Source organism: Triturus cristatus, chromosome 6 (assembly GCF_964204655.1).
Source record: "Triturus cristatus chromosome 6, aTriCri1.1, whole genome shotgun sequence".
Lineage (NCBI taxonomy): Eukaryota > Metazoa > Chordata > Amphibia > Caudata > Salamandridae > Triturus > Triturus cristatus.
Window position 1 is genome coordinate 911,499,677 of NC_140589.1, and position 21,712 is coordinate 911,521,388.

Genomic DNA, 21,712 nt, shown 5'->3' on the forward strand with positions numbered 1-21,712 from the left:
AGAACAGCTACAGGCAACTGTGACTATCGAGAAAGAAAAATGTGAAATTGAAGGACTTTCATAAAAACACTGCAGTAAAAACAAATGTGCTCATGACAAGTTGGAAAAAGGAAACTAAATATACAGATATATACAAATATACACCACAATAATGCAACTCCGAGAGAAGAACATGAGAAGACAACGATCCCACGGAGGTCAAACCCATCCCGAACAAAAGCAACAGACCCGAACAGGCGCTCCTCAGAACTAATGGGCCTAGCACCGAAGGTCACGAGGAATCCTTCATCAACATCCCTCAACGAAAGGCAAAGTCCAGCGCAACGTACAAACATGTCAATGGCAATGCCGGGAACCAATCACCACATTCATCAAGAAATAGCGGGAAGAAAATCGAGAAAGTCTGCTACGCCACCAAACACAGGGGATTATTCTATAACACCCACCCAACCACCATTCTCCGCTCAGCGTACACTCAACTTGCCAGACAGCAGGAGCACAACTCCTATTCTATTAAAAAGCCTGCATACCTCCCCCCGAGGTCAGATACCAGTTACTCAGAAGCCAAAATCCAGCAACCTTATACAAACCATTTTCAGAGCAATACTGGATCTGAAAAACATTGAGCGCCTCACAGGAAAAACGCACTCTCCAAATGAAAAAATATGCAGGAGACAGTACTCTCACAACATAAAAACAACACCAATGTTGCTATCAAACATACATAATCGACCCCCAAAACTCCCCAGCTACCTATCGGAAGAGGAAACGCAAGTACTACTGCCATCCTACGAGACGTCAACGGCCACAATTAACCCTTGCAACAAGAACAAGGTACATGTAATCAACTCAGTCCCAATCAACTCCTTCAGAGAAGTCAGACCTAGTGACAGAAAATTAAATGCGAACAACCTGAAGCAAATAACACTAATCAACCCAAAGCAAGACCCCATCCAGGACTCTCAGAAAAAGATCACGGGCTACCAATCAACTGCCGCTCAGCAGTGAAACAAGCGTCAGCCATCGTTGACCTTATCCTGAGTCAGGAGATCGACATCGCGATCCTAACAGAAACATGGCTCACAGAATCTTCCTCGCCATGCTTGGATCTACTGGTGGCCCTTAACAATTTCATTGTGAGGCAAGACAGGCTAAAGAAAATAGGTGGTGGTATTGTAGTTATTCATCGCTCGAAGCTCTTGGTTACTCCATTGCCCGCCAACCCTCTTGACTCATGCGAATACCTTGCACTTTCCATAGTTAACAACGAGCAACAGCTATGCAAGGTTCATGCATTCTATCACACACCAGGCAAGAATGAACCTTTTAATGACCGCTTAATGGAGATCATCACAGCAAACACCTCCCCACACTCCAATGACATATTCCTAGGAGACTTCAATTTACACTGGAACAATCCTAATGACAGCCAGGTAAACATTATCAAAGACTTCCTAGCAGATCAAGACCTAGTGCAAGCCTGCACGCTTCAAACGCATGTGAAAAGCTCTACACTAGACTGGATCAAATCCAAAGATAAAGCAGTGAGCTTAACCTCAATCATGCCTTGTGACTGGTCAGATCATCACATAATAACCTTCCAAATTCCCAGAGTATTAAAGAAAAGAACCACTCAACCAATCAAACCCAAACAGTGGGTGAGGATCACAAGGAACGTTTACAAGGAGAAACTGGCGTCGTTATGCAGGAAAGATCTTCCCCCTCCCAGAAATATGACAAATGCCAACGAACTCACGAAACACTACAATGCGAAGATGTCACAGATAATGGACACTATTGCACCATTAAAACTAAAACGAACATCGGACAAAGATAAAAACCCCTGGTTCAGCGACACGCAAAATGAAAAAAGACAAACTGAGACTAGCAGAAAGGGAATGGAGCAGCTACCGTCATCCCCACAGCTAAAACTGCTAAGAAAAAACAGAAGCGCCTACAATAAAAATTTACTGAAGTCAAAAAAAGAATTCTTCAGAACGGAATTGGAAATGCGAAAAACAGACCTCGGAAACTATCTGAATTGGTTAAACAACAAACAAAACGTACAAATCCGCACTAGAAGCAACAAAATCTCAAATTAGCTGTGAGGAATTCGCAAATTTCTCTACATCCAGGGCCACGTCCCTGGAATGCGAGCTTAAGTCAGCAGCTTCTACATGGGATGGCTCTCAACCAAATAGTCCGCCAATGCCCAAGGATTCTTTACTCAAATCAAAGCTCATTGGTCCACTTTTGAGCTATATGACCAAACGACATCCTGAAAACATTATCGGCCATTAAGCCTAACAATCACCTTAATGACCTACTCCCTGCTAAATTTATGCCACACATAGACAAGGAGATCATCCCCAGCTGGACATCGATAGTCAATGCTTCCCTGTTTTAAGGATCCTTCCCAGACTGTCTAAAAATGAGACAAGTGATTCCTATCATAAAAAAAATGACAGAGAATCCCGCTGAACCTAGCAACTTTCGGCCAGTATCCAACATTCCCCTATTAGCTAAAGTGATTGGAAAATGTGTTCAGCAACAACTAAGTCAGCACATATCTAAATTCCAACTACTAGCCGATTGCCAATCAGGATTTAGACCAAACCATAGTACGGAAACGGCAATTCTGCACATAGTAGACGATGCATTACTCGCTCTAGACCAAAGCAAAGCATGTCCGTTAATCTTGCTTGATTTATCATCCGCGTTTGACACAGTTAACCATGAAATGTTGCTAGAACGTCTGGAGAACAGGATGGGTTTTTCCGGGAACGTTCTTGAATGGTTCAAGTCCTACTTGAGGAACAGATCACAAAGATTTCTGGTGAATAAAAACTTGTCAACATCATCCACCATCCAGATAGGGGTTCCACAAGGATCAACCCTCTCCCCGTCACTATTCAGCTTATATGTGGAACCACTAACGGACATACTCCACCGTGCCAACATCCTTTTCCGCATGTATGCCGATGACACTCAGATTTACATTAAGATCTCCTCATTAGATGACATCAGAACAATGCTGTACGGGCAACGATGCAATGGCTAACAAGCAATCAGCTTAAACTAAACGCGAAAAAACCAGAATTCCTCCCAATTTCCCCCACCAAAAGCAGCCCATTATAAAATAATGGACCAATTTGATCACCGCACTCAATTGCACCCCGATCATTGTAGATTCAACCAAATCTCTAGGAATAACGCTAGACCAAAGCCTAAACATGCAGTCACACATTACCACGCTGGCTAAAAGTGCAAGATTTCACCTGAGCTACATTAAGAAATTGAAACCTTTCATCGAAACAGCAGACCTCAAAATGGCAGTTCAAGCATTGATAATCTCGAGGATCGAATACGGATGCACAACACTTTCTGGGCTCCCCAAAATTGCGACATTAGCGCTAAAAGCCTGCCTCAACGCAGCAACAAGGCTCATAACAGGGACAAAAAAATTCGACCACATCTCCTCACCTGAAAGCACTGAACTGGCTACCTTATGAAGCCAGAATTCAGCTCAAACTGGCGTGCATAACACACAAAGCTCTACACTTCAAGTCACCAAGATACCTAGCGCAGAAACTGGTGATCTCTGGGACAAACAGACAATAAAGGAGCGCAAGAGACCTAGTGCTGAAACCACAAATTTTCCGCAAAAAAAACTTACAACAGAGCATTCCCGGGTGCAATAGGGAACTCGCTACCTCCAGACATCAGAAGGTTAACCAACCACGCAAGATTCAAGAAAGAAACCAAGATCTTCTTAATGAGTAAATTCCTACCGTAAGCATTACAGAGCATCCGGACATGGCTCGCCCAAATACTCTCGCTCAAGGACACAAGACTTGCTTCCCTTGAGGTCATGGTCCCTCTAATCTTACAGCCTGCATCCGTACTAAAGCAGTTATCAAAAGAAATAGATGTGTCAACTTTGAACTGCACTTGAATATATTAAATGCTATACAGGACTCTGTACCGGAAAAGTTGCTTTGTTCTGAACTGTGAAGTGCTCTGATACCCTACGGGGTCAAGTTTGCGCTATACAAAACACTAAATAAATGAGATAAGCTTCAAAGAGAAGCTTTACCTTTGAATGTGGTGCTACAGCAAAGCTATCGAGCCACACTACTACCCACAGAACATTTATTTTGTTGAGGACTCTACTGTAATTCCGGAAGCACAAAGGCATCGCTATTTACAGGTGTAAAAAATCAGACATCTTATTGCTAAAAGGTTAATTTCAGAGAAATGTACATTTTACTTCGAAAGTCATAGTAGCTGCATCTATATTGTTCACACTGTGTTCATGTGAATGTTGCCATCTATTTTGCATTTCATGTCCAAGAACATAGACTACAAAGATTCTGCTGAATTCAGACTTCTATACCTACAGCTGCACCTAAAGTTTAAACCCCGCCAACACAGCTATGCACGATTAACTTGGATTTAAAGTGGGCAGCACATTTTAAAATACACATTAAATTATAGACAACTTCAAACTTTTTTCGACATCTTCAGCAGCCGACATTGGTTGTAAAGTGCTTGTTTTCTGCTTTTACAGCAGAGGAAGTGTTAAATTGTTTATCCCCATAGAAGATGTATGCCAGTTTCAAAACATATACTTACTCTAGTTTACTGAAGTTTGTTTTTCTCGTTTACGGCTACAGAAAACTAAGGTTTCTTATGTATAAAAATATTTGCAATGCAATAGGTCTCGCATTTAAATGCGCGACCTATTGCATTTCAAAGAAGCAACCGCCATTGTCCCGGCTGCTTCAAAAGAAAAAGCCGGCATGGCGCGCTGAACGTAAGTAGAGCACGTCGTGCCTTCAGCGAGAGAAACTCAATAAAGAAAATAGTGCTTACACACTTAAGAACACGTACCATGTAACAACTGAAGTATAGGGGCCAGTCGCCAAGGGAGGTTACAGATGAAGACAAGGCGGTAGTAAGGAGGGAATAACAAGCCTCTTTACGAATGAGGCGCCAGCATTTAGGAAGGACACTGACTCAAGCCAATGACACATGGGCGGATAGTGGGTGGGGCTTCTCTTCCATACTCCACTACAGCAGTCTCGCTGAAAAGCACATGTGCGCTGACTCATGCTCGACCTAAAAACTGGGGGGCTTATTTACAAGCCTGTTGCGCCACTGGTGCGTCATTGGGAAAGAGTGACGTACCGGTAGCGCCAGCAGCTTGTAAATAAGTCCCCAAAACTATAAGTACAGATTAGTGCAGCAATAAATCAGTCGTCTTTCTTTTTTGAAGCTTCATGGGACCAGAGGCCGAGTCTGCCTATAAATATAGTATTGCAACAGAGCGCCATACATAGTCCTTTATGCCATATGCACAAGTTTTGTTGGAAACATCATGTTCTTTTTGTTACAGAAGTTATTTTCAACGTTTAATATTGTCTTTGGTTGATCATCCAAGTCGTATTTAAAACAACATTTTTTCCTTATGATATAAATACGTTCAGCTTCTTTGAAGAGAATCTCTTCTTTATGGTTTTTAGGCCTTCGGGCCAGCAGATCTGTTGTGACCTTGTTTTTATAACAAAAACATAATTTTATGAAAGAAGAGTTTATTTCCCTTCAATTCCTGGCTTTTGTGTGCATTAACTGGCTTAGGCAATGCTTATTTGTTTTTCATGAACTGTTCAGCATTGGCAACAAGCACTGTTAAAGCGAAGAGGCTAGCTAATGCATTTCAAAGGCCAGACCTGTTGGCTTTGTCAATGCTTGTCATTTCCATGGTGTATGCTTGCAATGATTTTAAAAAAAAAAGAATAAAATAGCCAACAAACAAGCCTGCCAAGGCCAGACCTTTTGGCTTTGGCAATGCTCGTTGATAAGGATTCTAAACATCTTAAAAACAAGCAACCCACCTCTTATTTATATAATTAAACCACTGAAAAACGACTTGACACCTACTTTTTTGCCAGTTCTTCAGAAATCTCCTCCAAAGATCGTCCCTTTGTCTCTGGTACAAACAGTATTGTAAATCCAAGTGATGCTAGACTCATAACTGAGTACATGAAAAACATCCATGGGAGGCCAATAAGCTCTAAAAAAAATAAAAAAAGGAAAAAATCGTTTTAGCTAAAATTATGCAATGTGCAAATGTGTAGTAACCCCATGAACAATATATATATTTATATACATACATACACACAGATGAAAATCAAGTGGTAAATATAGGGCGTGCAGTTAACCACCAGAAATGGCTATCAACAACTTGAACCTTTTCATTCATGAAGAGTGACTTAGGCAATGGTTTTAGTTGGTTTTCCGCGCAGGTCTAATTTCCATGCTGTTTGGAGACATTCATTCTAAATTTTCTGATAAGTGTTTTCCATTGACAGCAGCAATAACGGTCGTAAAAGCACTCAAAAGTATCATGAAAATTCGAAAGTATCAGGCACACCTCAAGTGTTCACCTGCACACCTTACACTCACCACTTCAACTCAATTCAGACAAACTGGTTGAGGCGAAAAGTGGATGACGGGTTGGCTCAGCACGGCTCACTGCCTAAGACTGCCCAGGTAACATACTAGCCCACCATTCTCATTGCTCCAGATAAAGGGCTAACTAGGGGTGTTTAAGATGGTGGTCTGTCCTATCTCAAAACTTGCCTGAAGATCTCATGAGTCCAGAACACTAATCTTTCTGGAACATCCAGGCGATCAATTTGTAGAGAAAAAAATGGACATTCTTACTTTTTTCCTAGTGCATCCTGATTGATGCCCATTCATGATGTCCTGTCCACTACACATCATTTCATTCATTGTCTAGTCTGGCTTCTATCATTAGCCTCTGAAAGCCAATGAACTGCGAAGAATGGACCTGAGATTAGAAAACCATTAGGGCCCAGAATTACTAACATTTTGCGTCATGGTTGTATCACTTTTTTGGCACAGCCTTGACACAAAATGCTAGTCGAGATTTACAAAGCCACACAAGGGCCGATTTGATTCACCTTGTGTGACTTTGTAAACAAATGTAACATAAACTAGCGGTTTCCGCTGCCTTGCTTTACACTACGTTGTGTGGGCATTACATGGGTGGAGCATGTAACCCTGGATCTGTGCCAAAATGGTTGGCCTGCCCAGGAGATGCGTAATAATGAGAAATATCTTCATTTCTCCCTGTTACTTCCTCTTTCCATGTGTGTTGCACTCTGTGGCACACATAGAAGAAGAATATGCTTATAAGGATTGTTTTTGGGCAGGAAGTTATATCTTCATGCACAAAAACATTCCTGACCATAACGCTAAAGCCCAACTATAGCGCAAGGGTGCCTTTTTAGGTGCAAGACAGCGCTATGAAAGAGCAGAAGTGCCCCATATCTTAGGAGATATGGAGCATTTCTGCTTTCTCCCTTTCACAGAATGTAGCCTTGCTGCACTGAGTTGGGTGAAAGGTTAGTAAATCTGCCCCTAAATGTCTTGTAAAGAGTTGGACGGAGTAAGGCCCCAAATAAGATGGTCCTTAGCAGCTGTTTAGCTTGCCTCCTTTCTGCTGGTTTATTCAGGACTCATCACTGCTTCCCTATTCAGATCTCACCACTGGTTCCCTGCCCCCTCCAGTATACCAAGCAGACTGTGACCGTGGATGTGCTCATCGCGAAGATCCCTAACCTCTCATTAAACAGTGAGAAATACCCTAACTCTTAAAAACGTTACAATACTTACAATTTAGACTTGTTTCACATCGGTTACATAGACACACGATTATGTTCAATTTCAAGCTTTCTACAAAGGATCAGTTTCTGTTTTCATTTTACAACAAAATCAGGTCTATTTTGTTAGGAAAGTTCATTCATTGAAACACAGAAAGTTCTCCAGTCACATTCCTTGGCCTCCCCGAGGACAGCAGTTAGGACAGACCACATGTCATATCTGTCTAGGGTCTCTATGGATTTCGTGTGAAATCACGTGCAGGGTGATGATGTCTCTGGAGATTCAGAAATGCCATGTGCGTTTCCGGTATGCCCAAATGTGGACACTGTGCTCTCCGTGCCAATGGATTCAAGCTAACTTCGCTGATGAGTCCCATAGAGGCGAGAACTGGTCTGAAGTTGCTTCTCTTCCCATCTGGATGGGACTCGTCCTGACAGTTTAGGCCAGATCGTTTGCATTGGAGCAAGACCCCATCTGATTTGCATATGGCTGGTCTCTGTCTAGATGAGTACAGAGGGCAAATAAATGATGGATTAGAATGCATCCAGTAAAATTACCCTTGGCTGGGTTTAATTCCATCATCCACCCATTACTTTCTTATTTTTCAATGTGAGATGCCCTAAATGCAACGGGCATACACAGACATATGTCTTGTGCTCACTGTGCGATTGGACTCAAGGTGCATCTTATTGATTCGTTCAAAACAGAACAAAACTGGATGCGTTGGCTCTATTCTCATCTGAAGTGAACCTGGCTTCATAGTATGGGCTGGATGTTTCTGGTAGAGCAGGACCAGATCTGATTTACATATGGCCGGTCAATTTCCAGAGTGGTATAGTGGGAAAAAAAACGATAGACTGGAATGTGAACTTAAGTAATTACCAGTGGCTATGATTAATTCACTTTTTAAATTTGGCATAAATACAGCTTTTTCTGTCTTGCAAACCTCATGATTTTCTAAAAATTAATAGGAAAAGACATACATATACAAGGGTTGGTAGTTAATCCTCTTTATCCACAGAGGGGCTCATATGCCACTGATAATTTGAGTCCCACCACAACTCCCAGGATGGTACAGTGAGAGAGTCAGTGCTTAATGTGAGCCAGAGGTTGTGGGCGGGACCCACAAGCAATCATGTTTGGGTACGGCACTTATTTTTCCTCATCAGACTTTGAGGTAACAGAGGATAAGTACACAAGTAGAAAGAAGGAGAAAGAGAAATATAGAACAAAAACTGGACAAACAGAGAAAGTAGTAACCTGGAAAAATGATATAGAGGCCACGAGTGTTTGGTGGAGGATTAAAGAGGTATGAGGTGGGCTCACTTTATTCAACACGCCAACAATAAATAATGCCTGCAATAGACTGCTGAGCACAACTTTGAGCCCTGGCACTTATTCTTTTAATAAATTAAGCACTGATGTCAGCCCACTTCAGCCCTTGAATACCTCCCCTTTGAGTGACTGCATTTTTCCTGTTCACGTGTATACATCCACCTAGCAATTAGTCACTCAAGGTTACAAACTAAAAGGCGTTTGAATTTACCAGTAATTTCTAGTGCCTATATATGCTAGGTTGTCCTCACAAGTGTTTCATAGCAATCAAGAAATTTATTGAAAGTGGCAATTTTGTCAGCTTTGGCATATTCATGCTATGGAAAACAAGAGCAAATCATCAGAGTAGCAAAAATGTATATGCAATTTTCCATTCTGAAGCCAAACCCATTAGCTTTGAAAAGGACATTGGAAGCAACTGCAGCTGACTCAAGAGAGACATGCAGTAAAGACTTGCGGTACTGCAGCTCTGTGAAGACCTCAAGCCGATGGATCCGTCTCATGAGGGACATCTAGTAATGTCTTGGGGCACTGCAGCCCGTTTAAAGATTTCAAGCGGTTGAGTTTGCCTTGAGCGGAACACCTAGTAACAACTTTAGATAATGCAGCTTTGTGAAAAAGTTTTTATTAACAGTGACATTTTATTGATCTGTTATTGCACACAAGTACATCTAGGACTCACAATCACATAGAACAGAATTCTCAAGAACAATAACGGTAAATCCTGAAAATTACATAGCCACTCCTGTATGTTCTGCTTCACAGATCAGTATTTATGGGAAAAGATATGCAATAAACAACTAAACCCAGAAATCAGTTGTATGACCTTATAACGCATGCTTTTACCCCACATGACTTGCTGTCGGGGGTGTGCTGGATGTTGGAATAGTGTAATTTACTATTCCAACTCCAGTGTGTGCAACAGTAAGGAAGGTGTTGGGGTTAAATCCAGCACCTTATACCCCCTGCAACAAGCAATTTGCATTGTAACGCCATGCGGGCTAAAAGCATGCGTAGTAACACATTAGTTGTAAAGGCTGTTTCCCCCAAAAATCCCATCCCTCCCACCTAATATCCGCATCCATCTTTTGAGAATTTCAAGAGCTTGTTTAAAAACATTCCAGTTCTTAACAGTCCACTATTGGATCAACTCACTCAACCCTCACATGTATCCCATCGAACAAGCAGAGCTCAAAGTGAATTGGGTGAAAAACTCAAGGTTGACCTCATCATGTAAATATATCTATGTCTCTACACTAGAGAGCAAACTTATCTTTGTCACAGAGTACACAAGTTCAGTGATCATAAAGTTCACCTTTCTATCAGTGATGTTAGTATCGAGTTTTTCCATTGGCGGAGGAGTCCATAGGCAAGTATGCCAATGTATATTAGGTGGGGGCATGAATTGCACTAGTGGGCGGCATGGGTGACCTTTTGCTGACCCCACACAGTTCCACATAAACATTTTATGAGCTAAAATATCTCTAGCTTCAATTTGTCTGGAAGCTGAGAGAATTTTACACCAATATAAGTTCACATCAGCTTTAGGTGAGTCCCAAACAGCTTTTTGTATTGTGATCTTGATTTAGGAATCTCACTCTGTGTGCTCTAATTTGGATTATTTCTCAGCCCCCGTAAGGTATGGTTGAACTTTGTGTTTTTGCTGTTATGAGTCGAGCAGAGCCGATATCGTGTTAGGGCAGAGGCATTTCTTGCCTTATGGTGCCCAACTTTATTCTCCAGCAGTAGCTTGAGGGTTTCACATATTTTTTTCCATTGAAGTCTAGCTTGATGCTCTACTTTATCAATGGAATCTATAGTCCACTGCAACATCTTCAAATTGGTCGTACAAAGATAACCAAAATCCGCTTGAGCTTGTTAATGCAGGGAGACGTGCAATTTTAGATGGATCATCCGCGGTTGATGGTCACTTTCCTGCTCCCAATGCATAATAAGAAGCCACTCCATTAAATAAAGGGAGTGACACCTCAGTTATCTTAATGTACCTACTTCAAATCTGGATAAACCTACTTTCTACTGGACTCCAAATCTATATCTGTCAAGCTCCCATGCAAATTAGGAATCTTCCCCCTAAGATAAAGCTTGAGCTATATGTATGCCGGGGCTATTTGTATTGGAGAAGTGGCCACATTTGTCTGCTACCCCTTCTATAATACCAAAGAGTTTCAGGGACAGAGAAAGTGGGAACACATGCCCGCTGTGCCCTCTGGCCACTTCATTGAATATGGCCAGAGATGTGCTATCGGTAGGGATGCATCCAAGTGCACATCATCAGCAATGCAATCAGATTGTTTGCTCTGTGAAAAAATCTGCGTAATTGGGACACCGCTGATGAAAATATTACATACATCATGACCCAATAATATTCATTAAGCATGGAATACAAGTGAATGAGAGCAAATACAGAAAAAAAACCTGCAAAGGGATTGCAAATCTCCATCTATTCATTTGCAAAGTGTCCTTATTACACCCACTGTGCTGGAAAGGATCAGTCCGTCAATTAACTTTAAAGTGGTGAGGCCTAAATTCCTTCATCAAATAATGCTGAGTGACCAGGCTAAGTGACTGAACTTGATTTTGATTAACACAGTTTGGGACCTCCAATGAGACATTTTTCAAATAAAAAAACGGGATTGAATTTGTTTTACAGCACAATTTTTACATAACTTGGCTACAAATTCAGAAGTCCTGTAGTTGTAGTAAAAACATATTACTACTCTAAGGGTGTTAAGTCTCACCCCTCCAAATATTGGCTCAAGAGTTCTATTTTACAGTTTTAAAAATCTGGAAATGCAAATTCAAATGGAGTATTTATTCTTCCATCATGCCTGTTCTAACTTAGGAGAGTCCTATCTTTTTATGTGAGGAGATTCCGCACTTACTACTCTTAAACCCCATTGTGAATAGAAAACAATTGCAAACTTCAACATAAGTGTACTTTTACTTCTGTAAATCAGGCCCAAAGTCTTGTACCAGGTATCACCAACCTTTTCTTAATAAGAGCTACTCCTGTTCAATGAAAATCATCCCGAGCAACTAATTTTAGAATTGTAATAGTGACAACATTTAGTCAAGATTATATTAGTGCTCATTTTATGCAGGATTACCAGCAGTGATCGCCTCTGTGTATTAAGCAGGGTTGCCAGAATTAAAGTGGAAAAAGGTACGTCAATTTGAATTGCATTTATATGGGCAATACATAACAGCCATAGCTACAATCACACTTGCACCAAGGTAATAATATTAGTAATAAGCAGTGGCGGCTCCTCTGCTATGGCGGAGGAGCGTCGCCTCACTACTTTTAAGCAGTGCAAAGTAAAGGAAACATAACATGATAATAACTTTGAGTTATCATCATTTTATGTTTCTGGGATGGCACACTACTCTGCTCTAGGAGCAGGGCAGGGGAGGAGTGGTTTGCCCATTCCTACATGCACAAGACTGTGTAGCTGGCCCTCTTGGTCCGTCCAAAACATCATGTACACTTTCCCTGTTCTCCATGCAGGCTACACTACAGCATGAGTGGAGAACATGCCCAGGCGCCCATTCACTGGATGAGCGTTGAGCCAGGATGCTCAGACCAATCACAACGGTGCATTACAGCATTGCGACTGGTCAGGGGAGCTTGGGCTTACCAATCACAATGATGCATTGCAGAGTTGTGATTGGTCAGGGGAGCCTGGCTGTGCTTCCTGTTCCTCGAGTTCGATGAGGAGAGCAGGAGCAGAGACACAGGACCTGACAGCAAGTTAAGCATTTTTTTTATTTTTTTTATAATCGGTTTTTACATTGTGCACCCCTCCCACGTATGCTCCCACTATCACCGATATGATTTATCACTCAAATATTAACTTTAAATATGTTTTGGAAATGCAACAATGTTTCTCCAATCATCAGTCTATGAGTTTTGAAACTACACACTTTTGGTCTTGAAAACGCAGGTCAATTTTGGTAAACATATATACATACATACTGTGAGAATCTGGCCTGGTATATGATGTCCACTAATGTAAGTGGGCACCTTGCACCAGTCCAGACAACCCTTAAGGTGATTTAGGAGCTCTCAGACAACCTTAGAAAGCTATCCAAGTGGTAGCTGTGGAGAGCAGCCTTCAGGCTTAGTCTTGAAGGAGTGTAAAGCAGCTTGTTGTACCAGAATACAATCTTATAGTATAGATTAAATGAAAAAGAACCACACAAAGTATTTATAAAAATATGTATTTATTATATAACACTCTCTAGTACATTACAGTATCTCCTAAACGGAGATAGACACAAAGCACAAAATACTTTATCAAAGAAATCACAGTAAATAGCACTAATAGTGGGCCCAGGGGGTACCAAACCATATACTAAGAAAGTGGTATAAGAACCACAACTTGAGACAAGACAATGTCGAGAGGACGTAAAATTGTTGGGGTCCCACAGAACTACCCAAGGTAAGTAGATAGGGAACCCACGGCGAGATCTTAATTTCCTACACATACATATGCACATTCAGCCAATCAAAAGATTCAAATTTAGGAGGCTGAGCTACACACAGGAGAGCTGTAGCTTGAGAGCTACTAGTAGCTCATGAGCTTCTAATAGGAGAAGCCTTTCTTATACAGATTCCATTGGGTTTGTAGACCAGACTGGAATACTGATAAAAAAAGAACATATTTGGTTGTTACAGTTGGGTCTTTGATTAACGGGTTATGGAGATGATGAGACTGCACTTTTGGAAGGACTTGCTGTTGCCCTATTACTTTGAGACTGATCTTTCATGTTTATTTTTTGGGGGCAGTCAGTGCTCCTCCACACACCACCTGTTGCTGGCACCCCCTGCTGATCCTGGACACATGCTCATTTCCAATTTATTATAACCTGTCGCACTTGTTGTACTTGGAGAATCGTTTACTAACAGTTCCCCTACCTCACCTTGAATAGAGTCTGCCACCTACACTTTTAGTTTTGGAAATGCCTATGGTGCCTTTTCGTTCTTTTTTTTCCAGGACACCAAGACACATTTTTTTACACCTTCTTTGCAATACTTCTCCTTTCTCTACAGACTTCTCAGATATTGTCAACCTTACCTAAGAATATCTAGGGACTACTGTGAAACACCAGGTTGGGTGCTCAGAGTATCAAGTACTTTATACTTTCTACCACCCTCCTGGTGATAACTTCCTCCTCCTTGAACAGCTAATGGAAATCCTCTCTTCCACCGACGACCGCTCAGTGTCCCAAATCTACCTCAGTGATTTCAACCTTCACTGGTCTAATCCTAATGACCAAGCTGTGATCTGCTTAAACTCATTCTTATTGGATCTGGATCTTACCCAATTCTGAGATCGGCCAACTCACAACAGAGGAGAAATTCTGGACCTCATCATTTCAAAAGGTAATATCATCAAATTGGAGGACATTACCCCTTGTGACTAGTCCGACCATTACAGCATCTTTTTCTTTATTAACAGGGAGGTGATCCGGAAAAGGGATCAACAGAAGAAAATAAAACAGTGGAAAAGGGACCTCAGGAATATTAACATGGAAGGTCTAGCAGTCGAATGCAAATATGCCTTGTCTTCCCAAGATGACATGACTGATGTATATGATCTAACTGACTTCTATAACTCCACTATCTCTGGTATCATGGATTCCATTGCATCTCTACAACAAAAAAATGCCTCTCTCCAAAATCTCCAAACACTAGTTCAAAGACAACCTAAACTCTGAATCCCGCAACTAAAGGGCAGCTGAATGTTTATGGAGATTAAGACCTTTTGTGGATAATCTAAAAGTCCTTAGATCGGTAAGGAGCTCCTATAATAAAAACATCAACACTACTAAGGCTGAATACTTCAGATCACAACTTATTCAAGCCTCAAATTGCCCTAAGAAACTTTTTGAAATTGTCAAACAACAATCAGCGGAAGTACCCAACCACCTTGACTCAGGAGACGATCTGGCTGTTTTCTTTATTGAAAAAACTAAACTAATCAGTATTGACCTCGAATCTAAGAAGGCCCTTCTTACATCATATGAGATTGCGGCTCATCCTGCCCTTTCTGAGAGGTTAAAGCCTCTTAGTATTAGCACAAAGAACAAGACTTCTTGAGGCTCTTTCACTCCCCTCAGTGAAAATGACATCTACAATACCCTTCTTAGTATCAACCCTTCTAATCACTTCAGCGACTCATTGCCACTGTCTGTCTTCACAGAAATCATGGATGCCTTCATCCCACTTTGGACAAAGATTGCCAATGCTTCTGTACCACAAGGCAAGATCCTCAAATGTCTAAAAGCAGCGCAGGTATCACCCATTCTTAAAAAAACGAATGCAGACAGAACTGATCTCAACAACATTCGTCTCATCTCCAACATCCCCAAGCTTCTAGAAAAATGCATGCAATCGAAACCATGCATGCACATTGAGAATTTCAAATTCTTGGATCAACGTCAATCTGGTTTTCGTAGCGGTCACAGTACTGAATCGGCGCTTACTCACATTATGGATGACATTTTAAAAATGTTAGACCATCACAAATTCTGCCTCCTAACCCTCCTTAACCTTCCCTTAGCTTTCAACATGGTTAATCGCGACAAACTCGTACCCATTCTGGAACACAGGATGGGCCTTCTGGGCTGGTATTGCAATGATTCTCATCCTTCCTTCACTATGCATCCCAAAGAGTCAAGGCAAATAAATCCCTATCCCAGCCTTCTACAGTCTCCATGGGGGTCCCTCAAGGGTCTGTCCATTCTCCTATACTCTTTAATATTTTCCTGGAACTGTTAGCGAATGCTTTAAACTCCATGAACATTCTTTTTCATATTTATGCGGGTGACACGCAACTTTACCTGAAAATCACCTCCTGTGACGATTTCTGTTCACTCAACTCCATCCTGACGAATACCCAAAACTGGCTAACTGAAAACCACCTCCTGCTCAACGCCGCCAAGACGGAATTCCTTCTCATATTTCCTCATAATCACACCCCCAAGATAGACCTCTGGATGAAACACCTCACTGCCTTCAACTGCTCTCCTCATATCATCGATTCAGCTAAATCTCTCGGAATCACCCTGGACTCGCACTCGAACATGAAGAATCATATTACCATTCCTTCCTCTAGAGGACTTCAAGCGCTTGTCCTGCCGAGGCTAGACTATGGTAGCGCTATGCTCTGTGGCCTCCCCAAATATACCTTGGCCCAACTCAGGGCTTCCTTGAATGCCGCTGCTAGATTCATTACGGATATAAAAAGAAATTAACACATAACCCCAGCCCTAAGATTTCTAAATTGGTTACCCTACAAAGTAAGATTACAGCTAAAGATTGCTTGTTTGACGCATAAAGCTCTCCATTTCAAAACCCCTGGTTACCTGGCTCAAAAGCTAGAACTATCAGGAGGGGGTAGACCATCAAGAAGTGCAAACTCTCTCCTATTGAAACCTCAGACCTTTCGCAAAAAGAAAACAAGGCTCAGAGCTTTCTCTGGCTCGGTACCAAAGATCTGGAACTCTCTCCCACCTGAAGTCCCTAGAATCCCCCTTGTGGCTGCCTTCAAACATGAAGTAAAAATAATCCTTATGAACACGTTCTTCCCTTAAATGGTCATGGTTCTTCGGCTTTCTCAATGTCCCCTGACGACACTCTTTTTGACCTAACAACTGTAAAGCTCAGGGTTGTCTCTTATACCCTATTAAGTAATGTTTGTTCTCAACCTGGTACATTTTTATTATGTAATTATGTTATTCTTTGTTACCCCCTTTTGCAATTTCCCCTTTACTTTGTTCTTCCCTTCATTATGTGAAGCCCTCCGATACCTTTCGGGGTCATGTTCGCGCTATATAAAACTTTATAATTAAATAAATAAATCTACCTTTACAGGTCATGCAAACCTTGGAAGTGAATGGAATATGGCAGCTTCAAATGCCCCTAGGTGTTGTTACCAAAAATACACAATTATGCTTTATTTTGCAATGGGTTGTTGGTCATGTATTTCTTTATAATAATATGCTGCACAATGTTATGTAACATAATAGAAATAAAGATACAGCTAATAAAAAAGCCTGTTACTTTCTGTGTTCAGAGTTATGGTAGACCTCTGTCTATCATTTTATGAGTGGACCCCTAGAAAGAAGGGGAGCATGGGCAATATCCCACTTCATCCATACCTAAAGGGAGAGGTACGCACGCTGCACTTAATTAAAACCACCTTTTTTTTAAAGTAAGGCACTCACACTTGTTCAGAAGCAATAGAACTCTTTTTTAATTTGGAAACCCCAACAAAACAGGCAAGGCTATCATAATTTGCACTACAACTTCAAAGGCTACTAAGTGAAAGCCAAGCATTGGGCTAAGGGACTATAGAAGAAACCTAACTATTGGTTTAAGGTGGAATATATACCCATAGTCTTAATGGTTTGATCTTTTATTATTTTAACTGTATTTAAAATGAAACTAATTTAAAGGAATATTACATCAATGATTTAAGTAACACCAAACAAGGTTCTGAAAGGACGGATGTGTATGGCTTTTGTAACGATTTGTATTAATTGAAACAAATAAAAACTTATTCAAAAACATATTTATATCTTAAAATGTCTTTGGTGCGATCACTGGAGTAGCTTCATGGGAAGGGAGGGAGGGGTTATTTAGGGTGGGCCTTCCAGACAATGCAAGCTGTCTGTTTATAAAATACGTATTGTGGGCTTATTAAGAACATACAAGGGCTTGCATCCCATTGCTTACTATTAGTTGGCTTTACTGACACTCTTATTTGCTTGCTTTCTATTTGATGGCCTTCCTCGCTTCAGCTTGTCAATCTTGTGTTTGTCCCGCCTGTAGAGCATAGACACCACCATCTTGCTAATGGCTAGCTTGTATCCTTTCACTGCTCACTTTTAGGGAACTACTTTTGTCATTTAGCTTAAGCACTCCATGAGAGTGCACGTGTTTTCCAGCTCTCTCCTCTTCCCTCCATGTTCCATGTTTCTCTGTCGTGTACTTCTCAATACCCCACATATCCTTCCTGTCTGTGTTGTTAAACAGTCCTGATGCATATGCCGACCTCCAGTAACACTCAAGTCCCGAGCTCGAAAATCAAACTCATTGACTGGCCAATGTGGAACATCTCTCACGATTGCTAGTGTGAAAAAAGTCCAAAACACCACTGTGCAGCAAACAATCCAAAGGATAAATTTATCTTTCTTTATTGCATTTTAGTGGCACTGTATTTCATTACTGTGCTTATAACCAACTGCATTCAAGACTACAGCTCTTCTTTACACATCTAGGTGAAGTTCTGACTTTTCACCACTTTTCAGGGTTCAGCATGCGTTAAAGCATGCATCTCACTCCGGCGACACTGCTGTATACAGTAATGGGCTTGGAGCCTGCCCATGCTTACCATTTGTCTGTTTCTGTGTCACTCCTTTCTGAGGCTGTTTTAATTCACCAGTGCAGGTGAAACGTCACTGTCATTACTTGCTGTGGAGCAGGGACCAAGTACAGATTATTTCTGTTTAATCCTGGCTCGTCCACTGCTCCCGACTCCAATTTTTTTTTCACCAAATCAAGAAACATGCAGGGGAACCGGAGTGCAAATCATAATGGACGGACAAACAACCATCCAGTCAGATGGAATCCACGAATGGTCTTGGCTACCCTACACTTTGAATTTACATAGTTCCTGATGATAACACCTCGGTAAGGGGGGCACAAAACAATAAGGCAGTAAATCAAAAGGAGAATAAGTTCAGGATCTGCTCTTGGAACGTTCATGGTTTTAACGAAATGCAACAAGATCAAGAAACCCTTACCTATTTAAGTAATTTTAAAGTTATCCTGTTACAAGAAACATGGAACACTTCACCAAAGCACTTGGCAGGATACGAAGAATTCCATATAATGGCGGAAAAAACATCCAAGTATGGGCATCCAAGAGGTGGTCTGTCCACATATATGGCAACGGAAATTGACTGGAAATCGGCGGAAATGGATTCCGGAGAAAACTGAATCCAAATAATAAAAGTAGAAGAAAATGTTCCGGTACAAGGAGAAAGAGTTGGAGACAAACTAATAATCCTAAATATCTATATTCATCCAAATAAGGACAAAAAGAGGAGAAATTGTCTACCTTAATAAACCTAATAAAAACACTACAAGTTACACATCAATATCATGAGATGATAATATCAGGGGATTTTATCACAATCTGACAGTAGAAAAGACGAATAAGAACAAGAACAACAATCAAAAGATACGAAACAAGCTGGAAAAATTAGGCATGGTCATCCTAAATGGAAACACGAAGGGAGATCAACCAGCCGGTATCACCTTTTCCTGTGGAAAAAAACAATAAATTATAGATTATACGATAATCAGCAAAGAGCTAATGTCCCGGGTAGACAAGTTCCGTATCTTAATACGACCAGAGAGTGATCATTTCCCTCAAGAGACAGTCCTAGACTTAAATATTAAACTTAAGGAGTCTGTAGCTTCATTAGTTGTGTGGCCTGAAATATATAACTTAAGGAAGCTTAAATGGAGAGGAGCCATCATGGATGAGATAATGGATATGGTGAACGAACACATAAAGAATGCTGAGGAGTTAGCAGTTCAAACATCAAGTAACTGGGAGGAACTATGTGAATTACTGCTGGACAAATTCCCAGCAAAAATAGTATCCAAAGGTAATTACGGGTTTATTAAAGAGCCATGGTATACAACACAGATGAGAAACAAAAAAAGAAATAACGCCAAAGAGGTACGACAAAACGCGCAAGCAATTAAAATGGGAATAAAAAAAGATAGCGGAAAGATTCAAAAACTAAGAAAAGACTACAAGATGGAATGCAGAGTGGAAAAAAGAAAATACAGAGAAAAGTTATGGGAAGATCTGCTGTGGGCAAGCAAACTTCCAAATAGTAAAGAATTCTGGGGTATAATCAACAAATTAATGAAAGGTCACGGAAAGCAAAATACCATCGGAATCAGCGAAAATATTTGGCTAGACCACATCGATAAATTGTATAACCCCAAACTGGGATTAGAAAAGGTGGATGCAGTAAGGTCACCGAAAGTAAAGGAAAAAGTACCCAACACCATGGTAACCAGCATTAATATTGAAAATGGTAAAAATCAGTTTAGCTGGGAAGGAGATGACCAAATTTTGACAACTGTTAAACGCATAAAAACACTGATAAAAAATCTGAAAGCGGAAGGAGCAGCAGGCCCAAACGGGCTACCAAATGCCCTGTTCAAACGAGACCCGGAAGTTTGGGCAAAATACCTAACACCTCTTTTTAACCACGTGTTCCGCAACAAGATCCCGCAATCCTGGAGCGGTAACCTGTTCCACCCAATTTACAAGAGCGGTATTAGAACAGAACCCGGGAATTACAGGTTGATCGCCCTGATCGACGTAGAGGCCAAACTCTATGCTTCATGCATCTTGGAACATCTACAAGAGTGGATAGAGGAAAACAATATTATCCCTAAATTCCAAACAGGCTTCAGACGGGAAATGGGCACCATTACTAATCTAACAGCCTTGACAATTCTGACGGAAAAAGCTGAAAGGAAAAGGGGAGTATTAGTGGCTTGCTATATAGATCTAAAAGCGGCTTGTGATAGAGTGCCGCGGGACCGCTTGTGGAAGAAACTGAAAGCATGGGGACTGCCACAACTACTGATACAAGCAATACAATCACTATACAGTGAAACATAGGCCACTGTAAAATTAGGGGATGGACAAAGAGTCTCTTCAAAAATAAACATTACAAATGGATTAAAACAGGGCTGTGTCCTTTCTCCAGGTTTATTTAATTTATATCTAGCCGATTTGAATCGCCACTTAGAACAAATAAATGGACACCCACCAAATTTGGCAAAGGAGCCGGTTCAATACTTACAGTATGCAGACGACATTGTCTTGGTAAGCCAAACTTCGATTGGGCTACAAAGGGCAATAAATAAACTTATAGATTACTTGGACGCTCAAGGTTTGGAATTGAATAAATCAAAAACCAAGGTGGTAAGACTAGCGGGCCCAAGACAAGGAAACTATAAATGGTTCGCTAAGAACTCTCAAATAGAAGAGACAAGATCTTATAAATACTTGGGCATCAAAATGGCAAGAAATCTGTCAATGGTGGAGCAGAAAAAGGAGATTACAGCAAAAGCTCAATCCTTAATATTCGCTTATAAACAACTATATAAGAAACTGGAAAGCCCTTCACATGGGCATCTTTTAAAAATTATGGCAGCCCAACTGCTACCGACCCTGTCCTACGGCCTGGAAACCTGGCATGGCCAAGAAAGTAACATCTTAAATAAGCTACAAACCAAGGTTTACCAAACGGTATTTAATCTCTTTAAAGGTTCCTCTCCAGCACAAATCCGTTTGGAATTCGGACTACAGAATCATGTATTCCAAAGGAAGGCAACCATGGTAAACTTATGCTGGAAACTCAGAGCAGCAGAACTGGGAACTTTGAATAATTTATGCTGGTTGGAAATAAAGCAACAACTAGAGCAAAGAATCCCAAACTCGTGGGGGGACCAATTGAGGATAGCTCTGGAAGAATTAGAGCTTGAGGGGCTTTGGAACAGCATGTTTGAAAAGGCCACATTTAAAATAGCTTGCAAAAACAAAGCAAAAGCATTATCTTT

The 21,712-nt window shown here is 41.0% G+C and overlaps 1 protein-coding gene across 2 annotated transcripts in view; it reads right to left on the reverse strand.

Annotated features, from left to right (window-relative positions):
• The window catches only part of SLC2A12 (solute carrier family 2 member 12), a 516,964-nt gene that overhangs the window by 28,213 nt on the left and 467,039 nt on the right, over positions 1-21,712 (reverse strand). For both annotated transcript variants that reach the window (XM_085611583.1, XM_085611582.1), the window contains one exon: positions 5,944-6,076. In XM_085611583.1, coding sequence (XP_085467709.1) covers positions 5,944-6,076 — 133 coding nt within the window. The remainder of the gene's footprint in view (positions 1-5,943; positions 6,077-21,712) is intronic.